The sequence below is a fragment of the Terrapene carolina genome, unplaced genomic scaffold (genome assembly GCF_002925995.2).
Source record: "Terrapene carolina triunguis isolate 2854851 unplaced genomic scaffold, T_m_triunguis-2.0 Scaffold374, whole genome shotgun sequence".
Taxonomy (NCBI): domain Eukaryota; kingdom Metazoa; phylum Chordata; order Testudines; family Emydidae; genus Terrapene; species Terrapene triunguis.
This window is the reverse complement of record NW_020664725.1, coordinates 13,459,380-13,479,355: the sequence shown is the minus strand read 5'-3', so window position 1 is coordinate 13,479,355 and position 19,976 is coordinate 13,459,380. Positions and strand designations below refer to the sequence as shown.

Genomic DNA, 19,976 nt, shown 5'->3' with positions numbered 1-19,976 from the left:
GTGTGGGGGGGTTCAAGGGTCAGGGCAGAGGGCTGGGGGTATGGGGGGTGCAGGGCAAAAGGCTGAGTGTGCGGGGGTTCAGGGCATACAGATGGGGCTGTGGGGGTGCAGGGCAGAAGCCTGGGTGTGTGTTGGGGTGGGGAGTTCAGGGCAGAGGGCTGGGGCTGTGGGGGTGCAGGGCAGAAGGCTGGGTGTGTGTTGGGGTGGGGGGGTGCAGGGCAGAGGGCTGGGGTGCTCGGCTCGTGGGGGTGCTCCCAGCCCCCTGTCCTGAGCGGCTCATGGCAGGGGGCTGGAAGGGATATGCCCTGTTCCACCCCCTTCCCCCAGGCTGTGTTCCTACCTCTCTCTGCCTCCTCTACGGAGCTGTGTGCACGCTGCCTCTCTTCCCTCTCCTCCACCCCCTCGCTAGGGCCATCAGCTGATTGGCCAGGGATGGAGAGGAAGCGGGGCAGGAAAGCACCACGCAGGGGGAAGAAGCGGGAGAGGGGGGAAGCTTGGCTGCCGCAGAACCAAGATTCTGCCTCCGGCCCCCGCAGGGGAGAGCGGTGGGCGGGGGGGCTGAGTGGGGCTGGGGGCCGGGACCACGGCAGGGAGCTGCGTGCCACTCAGAATCGGCACGCGTGCCATCTTTGGCACGCATGCCGTAGGTTTCCGACCCCTGGTCTAACCATTCCCTAGTACGCTTTGATCTACCCGTTTTGTTATTTAAAGCCCCTTGAGCAAGAAACAATCTGGGAGCAAAGGGCCAAACTACAGCACTTTGCAGAATTCCATCCCCTCCACGGAGGAGAAGATGCTTTGCCAGGCCTTTTGAAGAAGACCAGTTTTTCAGAGGTAGAACATCAGGTACGCTGATCTCCATCAGCCACTCTTGCTCCCATCAAGTCAATGAGCCAGCTCTGTGGGTTTGCTTGAGTGACAGACTCTGAGTCAAACACTGGCTTGGGTTCTAACTTATTAAAAATATAGATCGACTTTCGTTTTGAAATGAAAGAACACCAACCAGTGTGAGGGTTGGGTTTGTTTTTAAAGCCACACAGACAACTTAGTGTAATCAGGATGGCAAATGATGCCTGGGATTGCAGGGTGGGAGTGGGAAGTGGCTGTTTCAGACAGAGCACTGGGAATCAGGATGCCAGGGTTTCATCCCCAGCTGTTAGCTCATGTCGTGGCCTTCAGCTGGTCACAGCTTCTGTGTCCCCACCGTTAAACTGCGGAAAAACACCTTCCTACTTCCCAGGGAGGTCACGAGGATTAATGAATCTGGCTAGTAAAGGTGCTGAAAGCTTCTAGATGAGAGAACAATTTGTATTAGAAGAATGGGATCTACAGGCATTTCTTCATGGTCACACATCTTCAGAGCTAAGGAAGGCCCCTAATGGTTGTGATGCATTTGTGAAGGTGCCTTCTAGGTTGACCAACCCCAAGCCTGGAATCATTAGAAAGTACAATCAAATTTGGACTTACTTCTCCTCTCCAAACTCAAACTTCCCGGGCCCATTCCTTAGCAGGCTGCCATTAAGCCACTTGGGAATGTGCCCTTTGACCTTTGTAAGGATGGGCTGAGGAGTCTCTTCCACACTTCTCATTAGTGGCGAGATGCATTGCAAACCCTTCCGGTTGCTGAAGGTGTCCGGCTCCTGTTGTGGGCTCGGCAGAAAGTCCTTTAGAACTACGAAGAACAAACAAGAAGTTAGAAGACAGCAAGTGACTAAGGCCCTTAGTGCTAAAAGCTACAGACTGACAGTCACCAGCCTAGATATCTGCAACTTGGGCTTGGAGTTCCATGACAAAAGCCTCCTGCAAATAATCAAAATGCAACGGATGTTCAAAATAAAGCTCTGCTTCAAAGTCTCTGTCATAGCCATAGGGAGCTGAAAATTCAGTGCATTAAATCTTACCGTGATTAATCCAGCACAGACACCTGCAAGGTGCTTTTGTATGTTGCAGAGAGGGAGGAAATGAACTTTTCAGGAAGACTAAACTAAAATAATTTATTTGAACATGTAACAACAACAAGTGAGGGACACAGGAATTTATTACGACCACCTAGAGATAGAGACTATAACGTGCCCAGAAATAAATATGTTGCAACACAAAGTGGTGCTTATAGATTCCCCGGCAAACCTCATGCTGAACGCCTCCAAAGGCTCCGCTCTTCCACCAACACCAGTGCAAGGGGATCTATTACAGATTCTATGCAGGCACCTCGGTCTCCCCACTGAGTGATGGTTCATTGTACTACCAGGTGGGCTGGGCACAATGCAGGTAAGGAAAGCAGTACAGAGGAGCCACCTTAGCACTACTACAGACCAGACCCAGGCTCAGCCAGCCTGGGAGCAGTGTGAAGACAACATGCTCAGTCCTGGGGGTTTCCAAGCAGTGGTGGGAAGTGATGCGTCTGTGCAGGGCAGTACCTCTCAGTCAAGCTGTCGAGGCTTCATTATCAGATGTGTTTCTCTGTTCACCTAGATACCTTGGTAATGGGTGCATTAGAAATGCAGAGGAGACTGGCCACCGGGGAACATTTTTGTACAGCTTGTTACTTAGTTAACTGGCTCCCATGGCGGCTCTGAACACACACTGTAAGGCACAAAGAGCAGGAGAGCAAGATCACAATGTTCATGCCCTAGGGGATACATGCAGCTTCTCAGACATGCAACGAGTCAGATGTCGCACATGACTCAGCAAGTGGGGAAAGGGCACATCTGAGTATCTGCCGGGGACCTGTCCTTCCTTCAAAGTAGGTTAGTCACATCTAGGCAAAAGGCACTTTAGTTCCCTGTCATGCCTGCTACTTGCTGTTGGAAACCAAGAAGGATTAGCTTTGTTTGTAAAAAATAAAACAAACTCTCTGTATGGGTGCTGACTGAGATATGGGATTGGTCACCTCCATAAAAGTCACCATTAGAACAAACAGGCTTCTCTCAAACTGGGCATGCATTTGCCATGCAAGACCCCTTTTTAATCGTGGCACCAGCAAATCACCTGCTAGGCAGAAAGTCCCCTGTGCTGCAACAACTGTAGCACAAAGGTCAGCTGCATTTTAGCAGCTTTCTCCTCTATTTTACAGATTGCATTCTTTCCCCTTTTTGTGGCACTGTTCTCTATTAAGGCTCCTGTTTCTTACCTGCTCTGAGAGCCAGACAGCTTCCCCTCCACTGGGGTGATGCCAGTGTACAGGATTAGATGTACAAAGCTGTTTAACCCTGAGTGGGTAACCAAAGGCAGAACTTGCCCCAGGGATATCACTGCTGTATGAGTTATTACTGTTCTGGCAATGCAATTAGTTTGTACTTTACCAACTCTTAAGTTACAGTAAGGAGCCCTATAATCCTGTAAACTATTTCCTTGCCCTCCATTCTGGTCAGCTAGCGACTGAGACAATGTTATTGTAAACCTAACTCTATCCATAGTCTAGATCAGGGGTAGGCAACCTATGGCATGCGTGCCAAAGGCGGCATGCGAGATGATTTTCAGTGGCACTCACACTGGCCAGCAGTCTGGGGGGCTCTGCATTTTAATTGAATTTTAAATGAAGCTTCTTAAACATTTTAAAAACCTTATTTACTTTACATACAATAGTTTAGTTATATATTATAGACTTCTAGAAAGAGACCTTCTAAAAACGTTAGAATGTATGACTGGCACGCGAAACCTTAAATCAGAGTGAATAAAAGAAGACTCGGCACACCACTTCTGAAAGGTTGCCGACCCCTGGTCTAGATTCTGTCCTTCTCACCTACACTCAGAGCTCATTCCCTTCCCCATTTCTCAATCTGCAGATCTGTGCATAAAAATCAGGCTGGTTCCATTGTCCATGCTGGCCTCATTCCCGTGCCTTTGTTGTCAGTTGCATCCAATCAGAAGCCTTCATGCAAATTAGAGTGACATTCTCACAGCACCAGCATCTGATTCCTCCATTGATTTGCACTGTGCTGTTGCTGAGATATCACAACGATAAATACCCTAGAAATACATAACTAGAAAGGCAGACCCCAAAATGGGTGTAGAACAATGAGACCGTCAGCAATGATTAGTAGGGTCAAGTCGGGAGAAATCCTCTTCCCACGACAGCTCTATAAAGTCAATAACTTTCCAGGCAGGAAGGCCTTTGACTTCGCATTTACGCAAGCCCAGTATACTGATTCTGTGCCTGGACTGGAGAGGGGAAGGATGGCCCAGTGGTTATGCCGCTGGCCTGTGTGCTTGACTCTAGTTCAAGTCCCTGCTTTGCCACAGAATTCCTGTGAGACCTCAGACAAATCACACAGGGTGTATTTACGCTGCAGCTGGAAGCAGGTAGACAGACTCACACTAGCTCCACTCAAGCTAATGTGCTAAAGGTAGCAGTGGGGACCTTGTGACATGGGCGGTAGCTTGGGCTAACAATCTGAGTCCAATCCTGCCCAGTCCCTGGGGTCCAAGCTCAGGTGGCTAGCCCGTATCCACACTGCTATTTTTAGCACACTAGCTCAGGCCTCACTAGCGTGAGTCTGGCTACCCAGACTGGGAGGTTCGCTCCCAGTTGCAGTGTAGAGTCTCTCTGGGACTCAGTTCCCCATCTGTAGACTCTCCATGATCTGTGCAGAGGTAATAAAGCCAAAGCTCTTGGCATGGCAATCCTGCTGCCTGCCAGAAGAGCTTACTAGGGAGTTAGACCCAGATTGTCTAAGGTATTTAGGCCCTAACGCCTACTGAAATTAATGGGAGTTAGGTTCCTAAGTACCTTTGAGGATCTGGGCGTTCCAAAGACCAAACAGGCCTTCAGATGAGAGCATCAGAATCCTGGAACTGTTCTGTATCCCTAGCAGTGCAAAAGCTTGGCGTGGGAGTGACCAACTCTCCAGAAGGGGCCTGGTTGCACAGCAGCAGCATACTCCTTTCTGATCCCTGATGTGGAATCAGCCAGCCCCACGCCTACGTATTACAGCATCAGAGCTGAACAGTGAATAAAACCTGCTGCAACAATTCTCTTTTCTCAAGGTATTTCCACTGTATCTGTCACTGTCCTATCTGAGTCTTAGTTTTTATAACAATCCACGTAGGTGGTTTTGCCATAGCCGCAAATTCTCTCTCCTCTCATCATTTCCAGTAAAGTATTTTTAAAAGAGTCCCTGATTACAACATCTTACGCTGTAAAGACAACAGTTAGTGCCATGCACAGCAACAGAGAACAAGCTGAATACAGATGCCTGGAATGAGATGGACTGTCCTCCAGTTGAAGTCTTTAAATCAAGACCAGACATCTTTCTAAAAGATCCACTTCCCTTCAATCACAAGGTATTGTGCTGGATGCAGGAATGGCTGGGTACAATTCTTCAGCCTGCATTATGCAGGCGGTCAGAATGATGATCACAATGGTTTCCTCTGGCTAAGAACTATATACACAAAATGATGGGGTTTAAATTAGCTGTTACGACTCAAGAACAAGATCTTGGAGTCATTGTGGATAGTTCTCTGAAAACATCCACTCATTGTGCAGCAGAGGCCAAGCAAAGCTAACAGGATGTTAGGAACCATTAGAAAAGGGATAGATAATAAAACAGAAAATATCATAATGCCACTATATAAATATATGCCCACACCTTGAATACAGCGGGCAGTTCTTGTCATCCCATCTCAAAGAAGATATATTAGAATTGGAAAAAGTACAGAGAAGGGCAACAAAAATTATTAGGAGTATGGAATAGTTTCCATACTAGGAAAGGTTAAAAAGACTGGGACTGTTCATCTTAGAAAAGAGATGACCAAAGAGATACGATTGAGATCTATATACATACATAAAAAACCATGTATGGTATGGAAAAAGTGAATAGGGAAGTGTTATTTACCCCTTCATATAACACAAGAACTAGGGGTCAATCAATGAAATTAATAGGCAGCAGATTCAAAACAAACAAAAGGAAGTACTTCTTCACAAAATACAGTCAACCTGTGGAACTCATTGCCATGGGATGTAGTGAAGGTCAAAAGTATAACTGGGTTCAAAACAGAATTAGCTGAGTTCACGGAGGATAGATCCATATATGGCTCCTAGCCAAGATGGTCAGGGACACAACCCCATGCTCCAGATGTCCCTAAACCTACAACTACCAGAAGCTGGGACTGGACCACAGGGAATGGATCACTCCAAATTGTCCTGTTCTGTTTATTCACTCTGAAGCATCTGGCACTGGTCAGTCAGAACACAGGCTATTGGGCTAGAGTGACGGACCATTGGTCTGACCCAGTATGGCCATTCTTATGTTCTTGAAATCTGTGAATCTGGTCTGCACTCAAAAATTGCTCACTGCTAACAATGGATGTCAGTCACAAGTTCAGCAGCACAGTTTAACAACTAGCAGAGTCCAAGTCAAATTATGGACATCAGGGTTGTTATGTTCACAGCACACAGAGAATTAGATAAGTACATAAATACCCTTGCTGAAAGGTTGCAACATAACACCACTTCATTTCTTAGAATTCAGAACAATAACACACAAGAACCCCAAAACAGAGAGAGAAAAAACAGACTACTCTCTACAGCAGTGAGACAAAGCTCACCCTATCTTGCTTTAAACTGGCTCTTTCCAGATTTATACCAATTGCACTGACTGCAAGCAGGACCAGAAACCTCGAGCCCCACCTTCAAGTGATAGTTTGCAGCTCCCCACATTCCTCAATCCAGCACAAGTTTTGTTTCACACACCTGTGGTTAAAACTTAAACCAAGCAGGGGTTAACCAAGGGTTTCCAGAATCATGCTGAAGAGTTTAGACTGGTGTACCTTTGTTGTTAGACTGCACCTGAGCCCAGTGCTGGCACCCATTGTCAGCAATGGGTAATTCTTCCTGATATAGACTGGGACAGAGTGGGCTGAGGTGGTTCATGGTATTATTATTTTTAGTATATGGTAACCCCCACAATGTCCTGGGTGCTTTCCTGACATTCAAGAAGGGACAGTGCCTGTCCCCAGGAGCTTACAGTTACACGCAGTAGAAAGAGGTATGGGGAAAGGAAACCTTAAAGAGGAAAGGGACGTTGCTTAGTGCACATTGACTAGGAAGCTATTCTGTGTGAAGGGGCAATCTGGAGCCAGCACGTTGGGGAAAGCAGGCAGACAAAGGGAGCAGCCAGAACAGAAACTTGGGCAGAGCACGAGGAGCTGGGCACATAGGAGGAGATGAGGAAATGTGGTTATTCGTAAAATGCTTTGAAGACATAAAATGACACGCAGAGCTTTTCTTGGGCTTTTGAGATGCAGCTGGGCCAAGCCCTGAAAGGGAGGAACAGCAAAGATATGATGCAGGAGAATGGAAGTCAGGAGAGCAACAGAGAAAGGAGGCAACAGGAGGGACCCTGGCAGGAGAGCCCAGGTGGGCTGCAGTAGGCTTGGAAGTTGGGCACGCCCCTGGCTAACTGAGCCACCTATACATCCTGTAAGGGGGTGTTGTGTCTTTTGCTCTTAACCCAACACATGTAATATGAAGGAACTATATGAGCACAGTTGGGGGTGCTTACTATGTAGATTGAACATGCCAGGCCTAGCTCCATACACACAGGGATCCGGTGGCTTCTGAAACAAGAAACAGTGAGGGCTACTAGAGAGTTCACAAACTATTTAAAGGGATACTACCCAATTCTTCTACACTACAGGGGGAATCTTTGGTCCCAGGGGACTTTAGACCTCAGTCGGTGATCCTGTGCCTTACAGAGGGAGCTGAAAACATGACCAATATAAACCAGCTGCTGAGATTGGACCGGGCTCCACGTTTGGAGCACGAATGGGCAGATTTTACCTAGGGAATATCATGTGCATTACAGACTGAGCAGGAGCATTTCTGAGGAATCCCCTGGTTCAAATGTTGGCCACACATCCCAGTGAACAGTGGCAGGCACAGACCAAGGAGAACTCTCTTAAGCCAACACTTATTCAGTTTGTGGGCTCAGCCAGCCCAGCTGGCAAGGCCTCATCAGCACAAAGAGACAGATGTGGTTCAGCATTTGGTTTAGATTAACCCGTGCTTACTAAGGTTTAGCTGTAAGCATAACAAGGACAAACAGTGGCCAGCAATGGTACAGCTAAGCCCCTTCCTGAAACAGAGCTATTTCCTAGTGCAAGCAAGGCCTGAGGTGGAAGAAATTCTAGACATTATTAAATTTCCATCTACTATGAGGTGGCATTTCCTATCAGGAAGCAATTCCTATTGACGAGACCGGTCACTTTCACCACCTCAGCTATATCTTCCAGCCTCCCTCCTTTAATCCTTGAGATTAAATTAAATTGCTGCACAAATGATCTGTAAATCTCCAAAGCTGGAGATCTCTACTTCTTCAGAGACAAATTCAGCAATCAGTACAAGAGAACAGAGGAAGGACAATTCAACAAGAAACTGGGTGACAAGCTGAACTTTTGTAAGCTTGCTTGTTCAGATTTGCTACTAAGGATAGGTAAGACTGCATGTTGCCCTGAAGGGATGTGGCAATTTACCCTCCTACAATGTGGATATCTAGCTCATCAATCTTCAAATCCTTCTTAGATCTCTAATATGAGAAGGCAGCTAGATAAATAAGTCAGACTGCAGGGCTAAAGAAATTATCCTGCAACGGTAGAGCAGCCTCTCCCTCTTAAACCTCAATTAAATTCTATTAAATCCCATATAAAGTAATTCATCCAATCCCAATATTAGTGCTGATAAAAATCCATTAGAAAGAAAGAGAGGGAGTCTTTTCATACAAGCTGAAATCTGACAGCTATACAGACTGATAGAGGGATTTAGAGAGGAGTTGGTTTAGATAGTCTAGCTGTAAAACATTTTCATTTCAAAATTTTAAACAGAGAGGCAGCAGTTCCACTAAATAGATATTTCTGCAGTGTTGTTATGGTCTAGGATCCAGAAGGGGAACTGAGTAGACTGCCTGGGTTTCCTTGTTCTGTAGATTTTTCCCTATCTCCAAAATGTGAGTTCCCTAGCTCATCTCTCATCACCTAACCTCCCCAAAAATGCCCCCCCCCAACTCACACAAATCAGATTTGGGCAGAATTCAAGGACAAATCACATAGCATTCTTTTAAACAGTGTTTGGCTCAAAGAGGTGCTGGGTTTGTCCACAGAAGCTTAAGCTGAGAGCATAGTTACATTTATAGCCTTAGAACAGTTAACAGTAAGGCAAGCAGGTAGCAAAACTACCATAAAGTGATATAATTTTAAGATGGAGAGCCAGATACCATTAGAAAAAGGCAACATACAAAAGGAAAACAAGTGGCCTTTGTACTCTGCTTCTTAATGAGATGAACAAAGCCTGATATATTCTTTGTTAAACATTTGTTTTAATCAGAAATCCCTCAAAATCCTGCTTTTCATGGAAAACTCTATGGATAACTGGAGAGCTAGCAGGATTATGGCTGACTCCAGGGAAGTGACACCAGCTAGACTGAGGAAAGAATTTTTATTCAGACTGTTTAGGGGTTTTATCACTACCTGTTTCACTCAAATGCCTGAACAAACAGCAGGAAGAAAAGATCTTGTTACGGATTCAGTATTCAGCTAAGAGTTGAGAAATCTCATTCTACTTCCTTGGGGTCTCCAACCAGCCTACCAGCAACAACAATACTGGGGAAACCTAATATTGCCAATTAGGTACAAAGGGGGCGGGGGAGAACCTCAGGCCTTTTTTGCCCAACTCAAAGAATTAAAACAGGGCACAGTCCCATATGCCTCTCTGTACAGCTCACCTTTAAGGATGACTTAGGTATAATGAAAGCAGGTAGGGGGAGATGCTGAGGAATGGACTAACCAAGAGATCTCCACTCTAAATTATAGAGTGATTCAAGAATCCACCTTCAAATATATCATGGCCTTTGTAAGTTAGAACTGTGGAAGTTTCACATACTTGCTGCCTTGATAGCTGTTTTTAGAAATATAGCTCTTCTATCAAAATATAACACAAGAAGGCCACAGACACATGCAGTATTGGATCTTTCCATGGAAAACACTTTACCAGATCTGAAATGATGGGGCCAGAGGTTGTTACATATAGCACTGAAGCCCAGAGCTAACATTCCTCAGACATTTCGTGTTGATAATTCCGTCTTTATATTTTCCATCTCCATTCTGATAAAGAACTGACTGATATTGGATTTCTTGTCATTCCTCACTAATTTAGCAACAGATTTGATTAAAGAGTTAGACTCTGTGGCTGCTCCTAAATATGTATCCTGAGATACACACTGGATAACATCATCACAAGACAGGCTTGGAAAAATATCCAATCTCTTGATGTCCGTGGGAGCAGACCCCTTGATTCTACCAAAGAAAATTCAGCAGGGAATCTGGTTAATTCCTTTCTTTTACGGCTCACCTCCAGATCTCAGTGGGTGATGACAGATCTCTCTGTTAAGCAAGCAGCAGCAGATTTCAAATAGCGTAATGGTAGCATACACTACTGAGTCCCTTGGAGATACTGCACAGAACTCCGAACGGTGGCTTCTTCCTGCCTCCTGTGGTGGGTGTTCCAACGGTGGGTGATCAAAACTTCAGTGGGGGCTCCTGCCCTCAGCAGCCACACTGTCACAACCCACTGACACTTCCCTCATACAATAGACTCCCTGCTGAGACGCTGCTGTTTACTGATTTCCCCAGCTCTAAAGCTGCATTTTCCATTTATAATCTGATATAATCTGTGCAATGCATTTTCCCCTCCTGTTTATTAGCTTGCAAAATAACTAGGGATCTCCATGCTGTCTAGTTTCAGAGTAGCAGCCGTGTTAGTCTGTATCCGCAAAAAGAACAGGAGTACTTGTGGCACCTTAGAGACTAACAAATTTATTAGAGCATAAGCTTTCGTGGGCTACAACCCACTTCTTCTCCTTGAATCATTTAATTCCTAATTTCTATTAGGAATAACATTCCTCTACTGACCTGTCTCCAGCAGCAGTTCTAAGAGCAGGAGATCTGTCAGCCCCTTTGCAGGAGGGAGAGAAGGGGATTCTTACCTGGGATGGATTTTATCAAACAGCAGAGGAAATGTCCCACATTTGCAGGCAGGAGATTGATGGTAAACAGAAGGATTTGGGAAAACATCTGGAAGATCCTCAGCTCTGAAGAAAGCCTCAGATCCAAGGGGACCTGGGAAAGGTACAAATGCTCAAGATGGTACTGTGCAGCTGGCACTGATGGATGTGTTGAGTAGGACTGGCTGAGGCCATCACTTCAGAATAAAAGCCTGGAGTGTCTGTCTATACAATGGTAGGGATGAGCCTGCACAGTGCAGCAGCTAGCTAAACCCGTGTTGTGGTTAAGTGCACCTGCAGTGCTCTAGCTGTTCATGAGGGGGCGACTTTATTCTAAAAACCAGTCTCCCTTAGAAATAAATCCTAAGGCAAAAGCTGCTGCTCTGGAACTATCAGTTGCTCAAGGCAGCCCAATGGTGCTTATGTCCTTATGCAGATTGGGCTAGGTAAGTATATGTATGATGTCTAGTTAAGACTGCACATTTCCCAGCTCCGACAGGCAGAACTTTACTGAAGAGCTTTGGATAAAGCATAATAGTTTCACCAGTAAGCAAACTATCTGTAGCTTTCAGAATCATTTTCTCTTAGCTACCGAAAGTCAGGAGCTCCCAGCAGAGACGGTTCTGTTCAGATCCCGATAAAGAATTATTAGCACTTAGTGGTTTTTAAACTGTTTCTGCAAAATACTTTCCAAGCCTGACTCAAACCTCAAAACATTCACATATGGCACTATTCCTATTTTATATTAGCAAACTGAAGCATGGGGTTATCAGGCGCATAAATTAGGTCACAGTAGTACTGATGCCATGATACTTTATTGCGAGTGGTGCTGAGGGATGTGGGAGTGCACATAAGGAGGGAAGAAACAATATATGTGCCCAGGTACCCAGGCCTCCAGGCAACCTTGATAAAGGATGGCATCTTTTTCTTTCAAAAATCCTTTCCACTTAGTCTCAGCAGTCATTTCAGGAGCTGGATGACCTTTTTTACCTAGACTCTGAAGCATCTCAGACTTTTGGAACATATCATTTGCCATATCACATTAGACCAATAGTCAGTCAAATCTGATAACCTGCCACTGATAGTAACCTATATTCTATTTTAGAAGAAGGTGGGCCTTTCTCCACACACTATATTGTACTGGACAGCAGTGAGCACTTTGCACCATAATATGATTGGTATATTTGTTTGAAAACCTGATGTCAACCAATGATGTGTTATGTTCCAGTTTATTTTACAGAGAAAATCTGGAAAGATTGAAGTATCATTTTAACAATTAACTGAAACCAATGGCTTGCCAGATAGAGAGCTCATTCCCCTCTTTAAAAGTGCAAAATATTTTTTAATGAATTAGAGACCATTCAGGTCTCATTCACCAGCCATGTAGAGATCTGCATTCAACAATGAAGGAGATTGCAGTGTGCTTTAATAGCACATTCAAATTATCCCTCAGCATTGACACTACTGAGCAGCTTTCAATGGACTCAACCACCACAACAGTAACTCTTGCCTTGGAGAGGAGACAAGATGTCCTCATTGTATTTTGTCTAAAGATCTTGGCCATTTAGAAAGCACTGCTGTGGTCACAGCAGCAGTTCAGAGAACTGGAGCTAGCATAAGGGTTTTAACTGTTTTTAAACAATATGCAGACAGTGAACTATAATAAATTGTAAAGTCACTCTTGAAGTTGCTTCAGAAAAAGAAATGTGAAATGTCACAGTTGTGATACTCTGATAACAGTGCATTTGTCTGATTTATAATTAATTTTTCTTCTCCATAAATATTTCTATGATATGCAATATATTTTTAAAATGTCAATTAAAATGTGTGTATTAAAATAGGGGAAATAAATCTAGTAATGCTGAATTATTGAGATAAATACTTGTTGCATTCATATATGTGCCTACATAAAGGTACAGTTAAAATAAGCAACTTGTGATGATGTGCACTGAAAGTTACTTTCAACATTTTTGTTCTGAAATATTTTTTCTTCTTGTGACGTATGTGCCTATACAGAATATATGATGTTGAAGTATGAAAAACTTTTCTGAGCATATTTGGAATGAGCTGCACAATTCATTTGTGGTTGCCATTGTCAGTAATGTGGCCATCCCAAATTCTTGTCACAGTAAAACTTCTACATTGCATTATCATATACTCTGTAAATATGATATACGGTAGAATAAGTGGTTTTAAAATTGTGCTGCATCTTCATTACACAATTAAGTAAGAATTATCCCATTATATACATTGCTAGTTCTGAATGTATGTACACTTGGATACTAACTTCTCCTAGTCTTTTACAAGCTAAAGGTTGTGACACAGTTGAAAAAGTGAGTGAAGACTGTGGGGTTATGGATCTGTCTCACTATATTTGCATCTGTAATAGTCCCTTCCTTCCACCTTGATTCCCCTGCAGTTGCTTGTCTCGATAAGGACATAGAGTCCTGGATGTCAGAAGCTGGGAATAGGTGACAGGGGATGGAACACTTGATGATTACCTGTTCTGTTCATTACCTCTGAGGCACCTGGCATTGGCCACTGTCAGAAGACAGGATACTGGGCTAGACGGACTTTTGGTCTGACCCAGTATGGCCATTCTTATGTATTTATGTAATAAACAGCCAAAAAGTGTTTTGTTCCAGCCTAGAGAGTGAACGTATATTGCCACAATCCACATATGCACATAAATCCAGATCTAAATATAGTTTTCAGTTTCCATTTGTAATTATGCAAAACCCAACATGTAAGAATACTAATGAATCTTTCAAAACATACAGGTACAGTTCAGTGCACGACTTTAGGCGTTTGTGTTATCACACCTTGTAAGTGCTGGCTTGTCCCCAGCCCATGAAGGCCCCATTACCAGACTCACAGTCTCTTTTCAAGCAGTTTTATTTTTCAAACCCCAGGGTATGCCTACATTGTGTTTTAAAACCTGCAGCAGTGAGTCTCAGAGCCTGGGTCTACTACAGTCTCGGTCAAGCTGATTCTAAAAACAGGCGTGTAGACTGTAATGGGATGCTACACTTTGTTATACTATTCAGCCACTACATGGTGCTGTATGAAACTTCCTTTATTTAGGCTAACCTCAGCCATACCTGGCAGTACCGAACACATCCAGTGTATCTCTCTGGGAAGGAAGCTCTGTAGCCAGTCCATATCTGATACAGGAGTCTGACTTGCTAAGTGGCAGCCCTAAAACCTACCGTGTACAAAGTTTACATAACACACACATTCAGGCTCAGAAGCCCACCCCCATCTGTGGGCTTCAAAGCCCATGCTCCACCAAAGCCCAAACATCTACATAGCTCAATTTTTAGTGCCACAGCACAAGCCCCACGAGCCTGAGTCTGTGGACCCGGGCTCTGAAACTCATTGCCACAGATTTTAAAGTGCAATGTAGACATATCCCAAAACAACAAAACAGTTCCCTAGCCCACTCTGGGCTACAACTACCTGGGAATTTCCCCCTTTGCCTTTCTCGGGCCTTCCTGCTCCACATCCTATTGCACAAGAAAGGACTGAGAAAGGCAAAGGGGGAAATTCCCTGGCAGCTATAGCCCATGGTGGGCTGAGTAACTTTTTTGTTGTTTTTGCTTATGTTTGGGAAATAAAACTGCCTGAAAAGAGATGCTGGGTGTGCCAGTGGGTCTGTCGTGGGCTGAGACAAACCAAATCCTTACACGCCTATTGTTGGGAAAACAGAACCCTGAACACAAAATCAGGTAGTTAAAGGAAGGATTCTGGGAAAACATGCAAGATTCCAGTGAACACCACAGTTGTACAGCAAGTGAGAAATTATCGCTATTTAGTAAGCATCATTATAGAAGATGGAAGATTGGATATTGAAGTCAGCACCAGAACAGCAAGAGCAAAAGACATTCTGGAAGAATAAACATCTAATCAGAAGGGACATAAATTTGGAGACTAAATTCTAACTCTTAAAACTTACAATTGGCCTGTATTAAATTATGGCTGTGAAACATGGACATTCCAACAATCAGTAATAAAGAAACTATAGCCTTAGAATTATGATCTTATGAAATAATTCTGAAAATATCATGGACAGACCACATAATCAATGAAAAAGTATTGGATATCATTGGAACTCAGCAAACATTATTTAAAGAACTTATGAAAAGAAAGATTTGATTTACAGGGCAATTTTTAAGAAGTTCAGCAGGTGATACATGTTCACGGGCACTGGAAGGGAAAGTTAATAACAGAAGAGTATGAGGCAGAAAAAGAGATTTGGATGGATGATGTGGTATCCTAGGTAGATCAAAAGGACTATTTATCCACAAAAAAATTAGCTGAGAACTCTACAGAATGGGTTCCACGGTTGCCAACCTCCTGTAATGGAGATGCCACAGAAGAAGAGGATGTGACCGCACCCCTTCTCTTCTGCCCCGCCACACCCACTACCAAAAAGAAAGTTTTAAAGTGCAGAGATAAAATCTGGGCCTCTACTGAAGTCAACTGCAAAACTCTCATTTACTTCAGCACAGCTAATATTTTACCCCAGGATTATTTGCTATTTTTAAAGTACATTTCTATTCTGTTACTGATCTGAGATTTTACATTTTTTTTTAAACTTACTAAGGCAGTACAGCTTAAACAGTAGGGGAAAAGCTTAAAGGAAAAGTAATTGCCAGTTGAGCTTTGCTGATCAGATCTGGCAGCTTTAAAGCCAATTAATTTTCAGTTCAAACCTCTCTCAGTAAAACTGGAAAGCGGATTGTGGTGGGAAAGGTGCCAGTTGGAGTCCATAGGTAATTCATTCCTCAGTGACAATGTGGAACAGCTTTTAGATTCATTGTAGGTGATAAAAACAGTTTTGTTTGTTTATTCCTCCAGTAAATCTTGAGATATTTGAGAGGGGCCATTAGTAAAGAAATATCACCATCAGTGTGAACAAGATAATAAAAACAGCAAAATGATACTCTGGTATATCAGAGAAGGGAACTAAAATAATCAGCAAGAAACTACTGTGTTATGAACACTACTATCTATATAGAAGCTGTGCAGAACACTAACAGGCAGCCAACAGGCACACAGAAGGAGCACATTGATACTTTTAACCAGTAAGATGGTCCCTGCAGATTCTTTTTTCAACTGGGAGAAATTGAAACATGAAGTCAGCCAGTCAGTCAGTTTCTACACTGATGAAAAGACTTCTATAAAATCAACAGGGAAGGAGAAACCTTTTTCTCTAAGGAAATGTTCTAAAGATTCTGGACATACTATTTTAAAGGATACAGAAGCTCAAACTTTATACAATTAGTTGATTTTTAAAAAAATAACCAAGTTGATAACATTCCTTTAGGTAGTTGCCTAAATGCAAATAGGGAAGAGATGGATGTTTTGTTCTTCTTTGGAGAAATTTAATCTATCTTTAATTCCATTCTATTTGCTACCCAGATAATATGATGATACGCACTTTAGAAATGCATATAAGTGACTATTTCAAAGTCAGACAAACTTCATGTCTGCCCATTAAAAAAACAAAACATGTCATAAGAATTTTTTTTATTTTTGGCAATTCACTTAACTATGCAGTGTATAGTTTACTGTCCAAGTTCAGATACTATGGACATGACAAATGACTTTACTTTCAATGTGTCTTTGGACTATAAAGCACACTCACTAGAACAGAGTCCCAACATACGTAACGTCTTCTGCAGATGCTTATACCTTGGGTGACATAGGTTATGAATATTTTACATGAAGCAATTCAGATGCAAAAGGAATAAGACATGACTACACAAAAACAAGGATGATTCTTCAGAGATGAACACCTTGCATTTAATTGCACCTTAATGCCTTAAAAGACATGCACTTATATCTATAAAGTATAGTCCTATTAAATAGATATTAGAATTTTGCAAAGCACTGCAGAAGTAATAGTATTGGACAGTGTTCTGTAAAAAATAATTTTACTGACAAAGAATTTAACTATGTGATCCAGTGGGTCTTTTGTGAGCTCTAATCTTTACTGATACTATAAATGTTATGACCAAAATTTTCAAACTTGCATGCCTGAAGTTAGACACCTAAATCCATAGTTAGGTGCCTAAATAAGTGGCCTGATTGCCACAGATGTAAGCACCTATGATGAACTCCCTTTGACTTTAGTGGAAGCTTTGGATGCTTGGCACCAATGAAAGTCAGATTATGTTTATTTAGGTGCTTAAATAAGGATTTAGGTGTCTACATTCAGAAACAAGAGTGTTGACCTGTCCTTTTTATCATCATTATACTTTATAAAGTAAACATTTTGGATGGAGTTTTGTGAAACTATAAATAACCACAATTTTTCAAGTTTGCTTTTTTTCTTAAGAAAGAGTCAAATTCTTAGTCTAAGATAAACATTTTAGAGTAGTAATCAAAAATATTATATTAGTTGGTATTATTTCTAAATTAAGGTTGATAATACCTTCCAGTGTCTTCACATTTTGATTTTATCGAAGTTAAGGTGGAGGGTCTGGCAAGACAAACATACAATCCATAGTAGTGCACATTAAATATTAACATGTTAACAGTGATACCATCTGTAAATTTAAGTTTATGAAGGTTATGACTGCAGCTACCATGACATTCTACAAACTCTAGTTGTCTTATACATACCTCTCCCATTCTCCCAAGTTAACCTTTTACAGTACCCCTTAACAGCAATATAATAATTTATTTTAAAAGAGAATAGGTAAAATTGTTAAGCTAACGTAATATTCTTATAAAATGGATGCAAAGAAGTAGACTAAGGTTCAGATTTTAAAAGATATTTAGGCATCATCCTACAGGACTTTCTAGTGGTTCTCTTTATTACATTAGTCTGGCAAACTGCACAAATGATATCCTGTACATTTTATGAATCATCGTTTGAACTCAGTCAATAGACAGTGAAGAAAAATTGTTCAAATACTACTTAAGTATTAAGTAAATTGTATATACACCACACAATACTGACATAGTATGGGGTTAATTTTCAACATATTGCCTGGGGATTTGGCAATGTGACCCAAACTACTGTTAACGTTACCCTATGATTCGTTTAAAATCAATAGAAGAACTAAAGTGTATTTTCAAATAAATCTTGCCAAAAGCTATTTTTACACTCTTCATGGAATAAGATCCTTGATAGCTCCCTCATTCCAAAGCTTCCTTCCTCTCTCTATGTTCTGAGACCAAAAAAAAAAATATTTATTCTAGTAAGAATTGTTTGTAGAATCAAATCCACAGTATAGAAACAAACAATAACAGAAAATCAGTAAGTGGAAAAACAATTTAAAGGCTATTTTCATTTATACTGTTAGCCAAGTTTGATAAGGGATGTCACATAAGTTCTGGGGGGGAAATTTAATCATGACAATGTTTGAAAAAATCCTATATTTTAGTATCAAAATCCTCCCTGTTTCTGTTCTCCTGTGATAGCTCCAAGCCCTAGGATCTCAAGGCTCCCTTTATTTTGTTCTTCCCATCTCTTCAACATGCTCAAGGGAAGGGAACCCAGGGCTCAGCATAAGCAAGTCAGTAAAGATGACAAACTTGTGATTTGATTTTTAAAACCCCTTAAAGGCACGGGTTTTATCATGGAGATCAGTGTTTTGTATCACTAATTACCACTGCACTAATTACTGTATGTTGTCTTTGTTTTGATTTCTTTTGCTATATTTCAATAAAGTATGCTGCTTCCAAAAGTGTTAAAAATTGCTTGAACTGTTAAAGATACATACAGAAAGCTAAATATGAATGAAACCCTGCATCTTCCCTTACAGCATATGTTCTAGTATACAACACCATACATAACCAACACTCTGTGCCCTACATTTCAGCTTATTTGCCATACAAAATCAATTTTAGCTTTGCAGGGTGTTTGCAATGACTGTGAATCTGTGTCTCAGACTCTCTCTTTTCTGCTTCAAGTGATTTTCTATGATCCTCGCTTCTTTCAAGATTCCTTCAAGCTCTTGTACGTAAGAAGCATCCATTGCCGCTCTCTCACTTAATTGGAAAAAAACCTAATGTTAAACTAAATACTTAAAAATATTAACATTCTCAACTACTACTGATATTTGGAATTGCTTTAATGCTTTGCTTATAAATCTGTTGTCTATCAGTCAGTGGAATATATGACTAAATTAACTCTTCAGTTTCACAGACTAAATAAAGGAGTTTGTTATTTCAGGATTTAGGGTTAATCTTTTCCTTCTGCAGTTTCTTGACACTGCAGACACTCCACCACACCATATCGCACCTTTATGTATCAATCATCTAGGTATTTATATTAGCACTCATCGGTGTAGTATCCAAGTGCCTTCCATCAGTTAAAAAAAACACTACCAATATTTCTGTCTTCCTGTCCTGGCAGGTTTTTTATTTTGTTTTTTCAATAAAAAGAACTGTGTGTATTTGTATTCCAGCATCAGCATGTAGGAAGGCTAGGGCAAAAAGATGGATTTTGTATTTTGTTCTGAGGTTAAAAATAAAGTTTTGTGATCCATCTGGCAATACTCTAATACTACTCAGAACTATGAGCTTGCATCAAGGGGAGAATTACACCCCATGCAGTGAAAAGCATTAGCCCATCAAACCACATTGCATCCTATCCACATCTCAAGGTTGGCAAGTAGTTAGACTAAAAATATTCTAAGAAACAAGAATTATCCCAGCTTATTTTAAGAATATAAAAATGGTATAAAAAGTTTAAAGCTGACTTGCCTTAAAATATGGGCATATTTTGACAACAGGTTATTAATTTCCTTGTTCATATCTGTTAATACAAATATTTATTTTATTTCAAAGGCTTGAATTGAGTGGTTCATGTCAACACTTATATGTCTGAGTAATCTGAATATTTTTAATACATCACCATTTAAAACCTTTTCCAGTGCTTCAGGTTTGTAAAGTGACTGTAAGCTTTCAGAAAGAGCCAAGTCTGGTCTTTCCAGGGAGGACAACTGAGGACTTTCTGAAGCTTCA

The 19,976-nt window shown here is 41.9% G+C and overlaps 1 protein-coding gene across 1 annotated transcript in view; it reads right to left on the bottom strand.

The window, feature by feature from the left end:
• BCO2 (beta-carotene oxygenase 2) overlaps positions 1 to 19,976 on the bottom strand; it is a 45,563-nt gene extending 25,587 nt beyond the window's left edge. Inside the window, exons 1-2 of the mRNA XM_024207185.2 lie at positions 19,867 to 19,976; positions 1,468 to 1,672 (exon numbers count right to left, since the gene is read on the bottom strand). Of these exons, the coding sequence (XP_024062953.2) occupies positions 1,468 to 1,589 (122 nt within the window). The 5' untranslated portion in view covers positions 1,590 to 1,672; positions 19,867 to 19,976. The remainder of the gene's footprint in view (positions 1 to 1,467; positions 1,673 to 19,866) is intronic.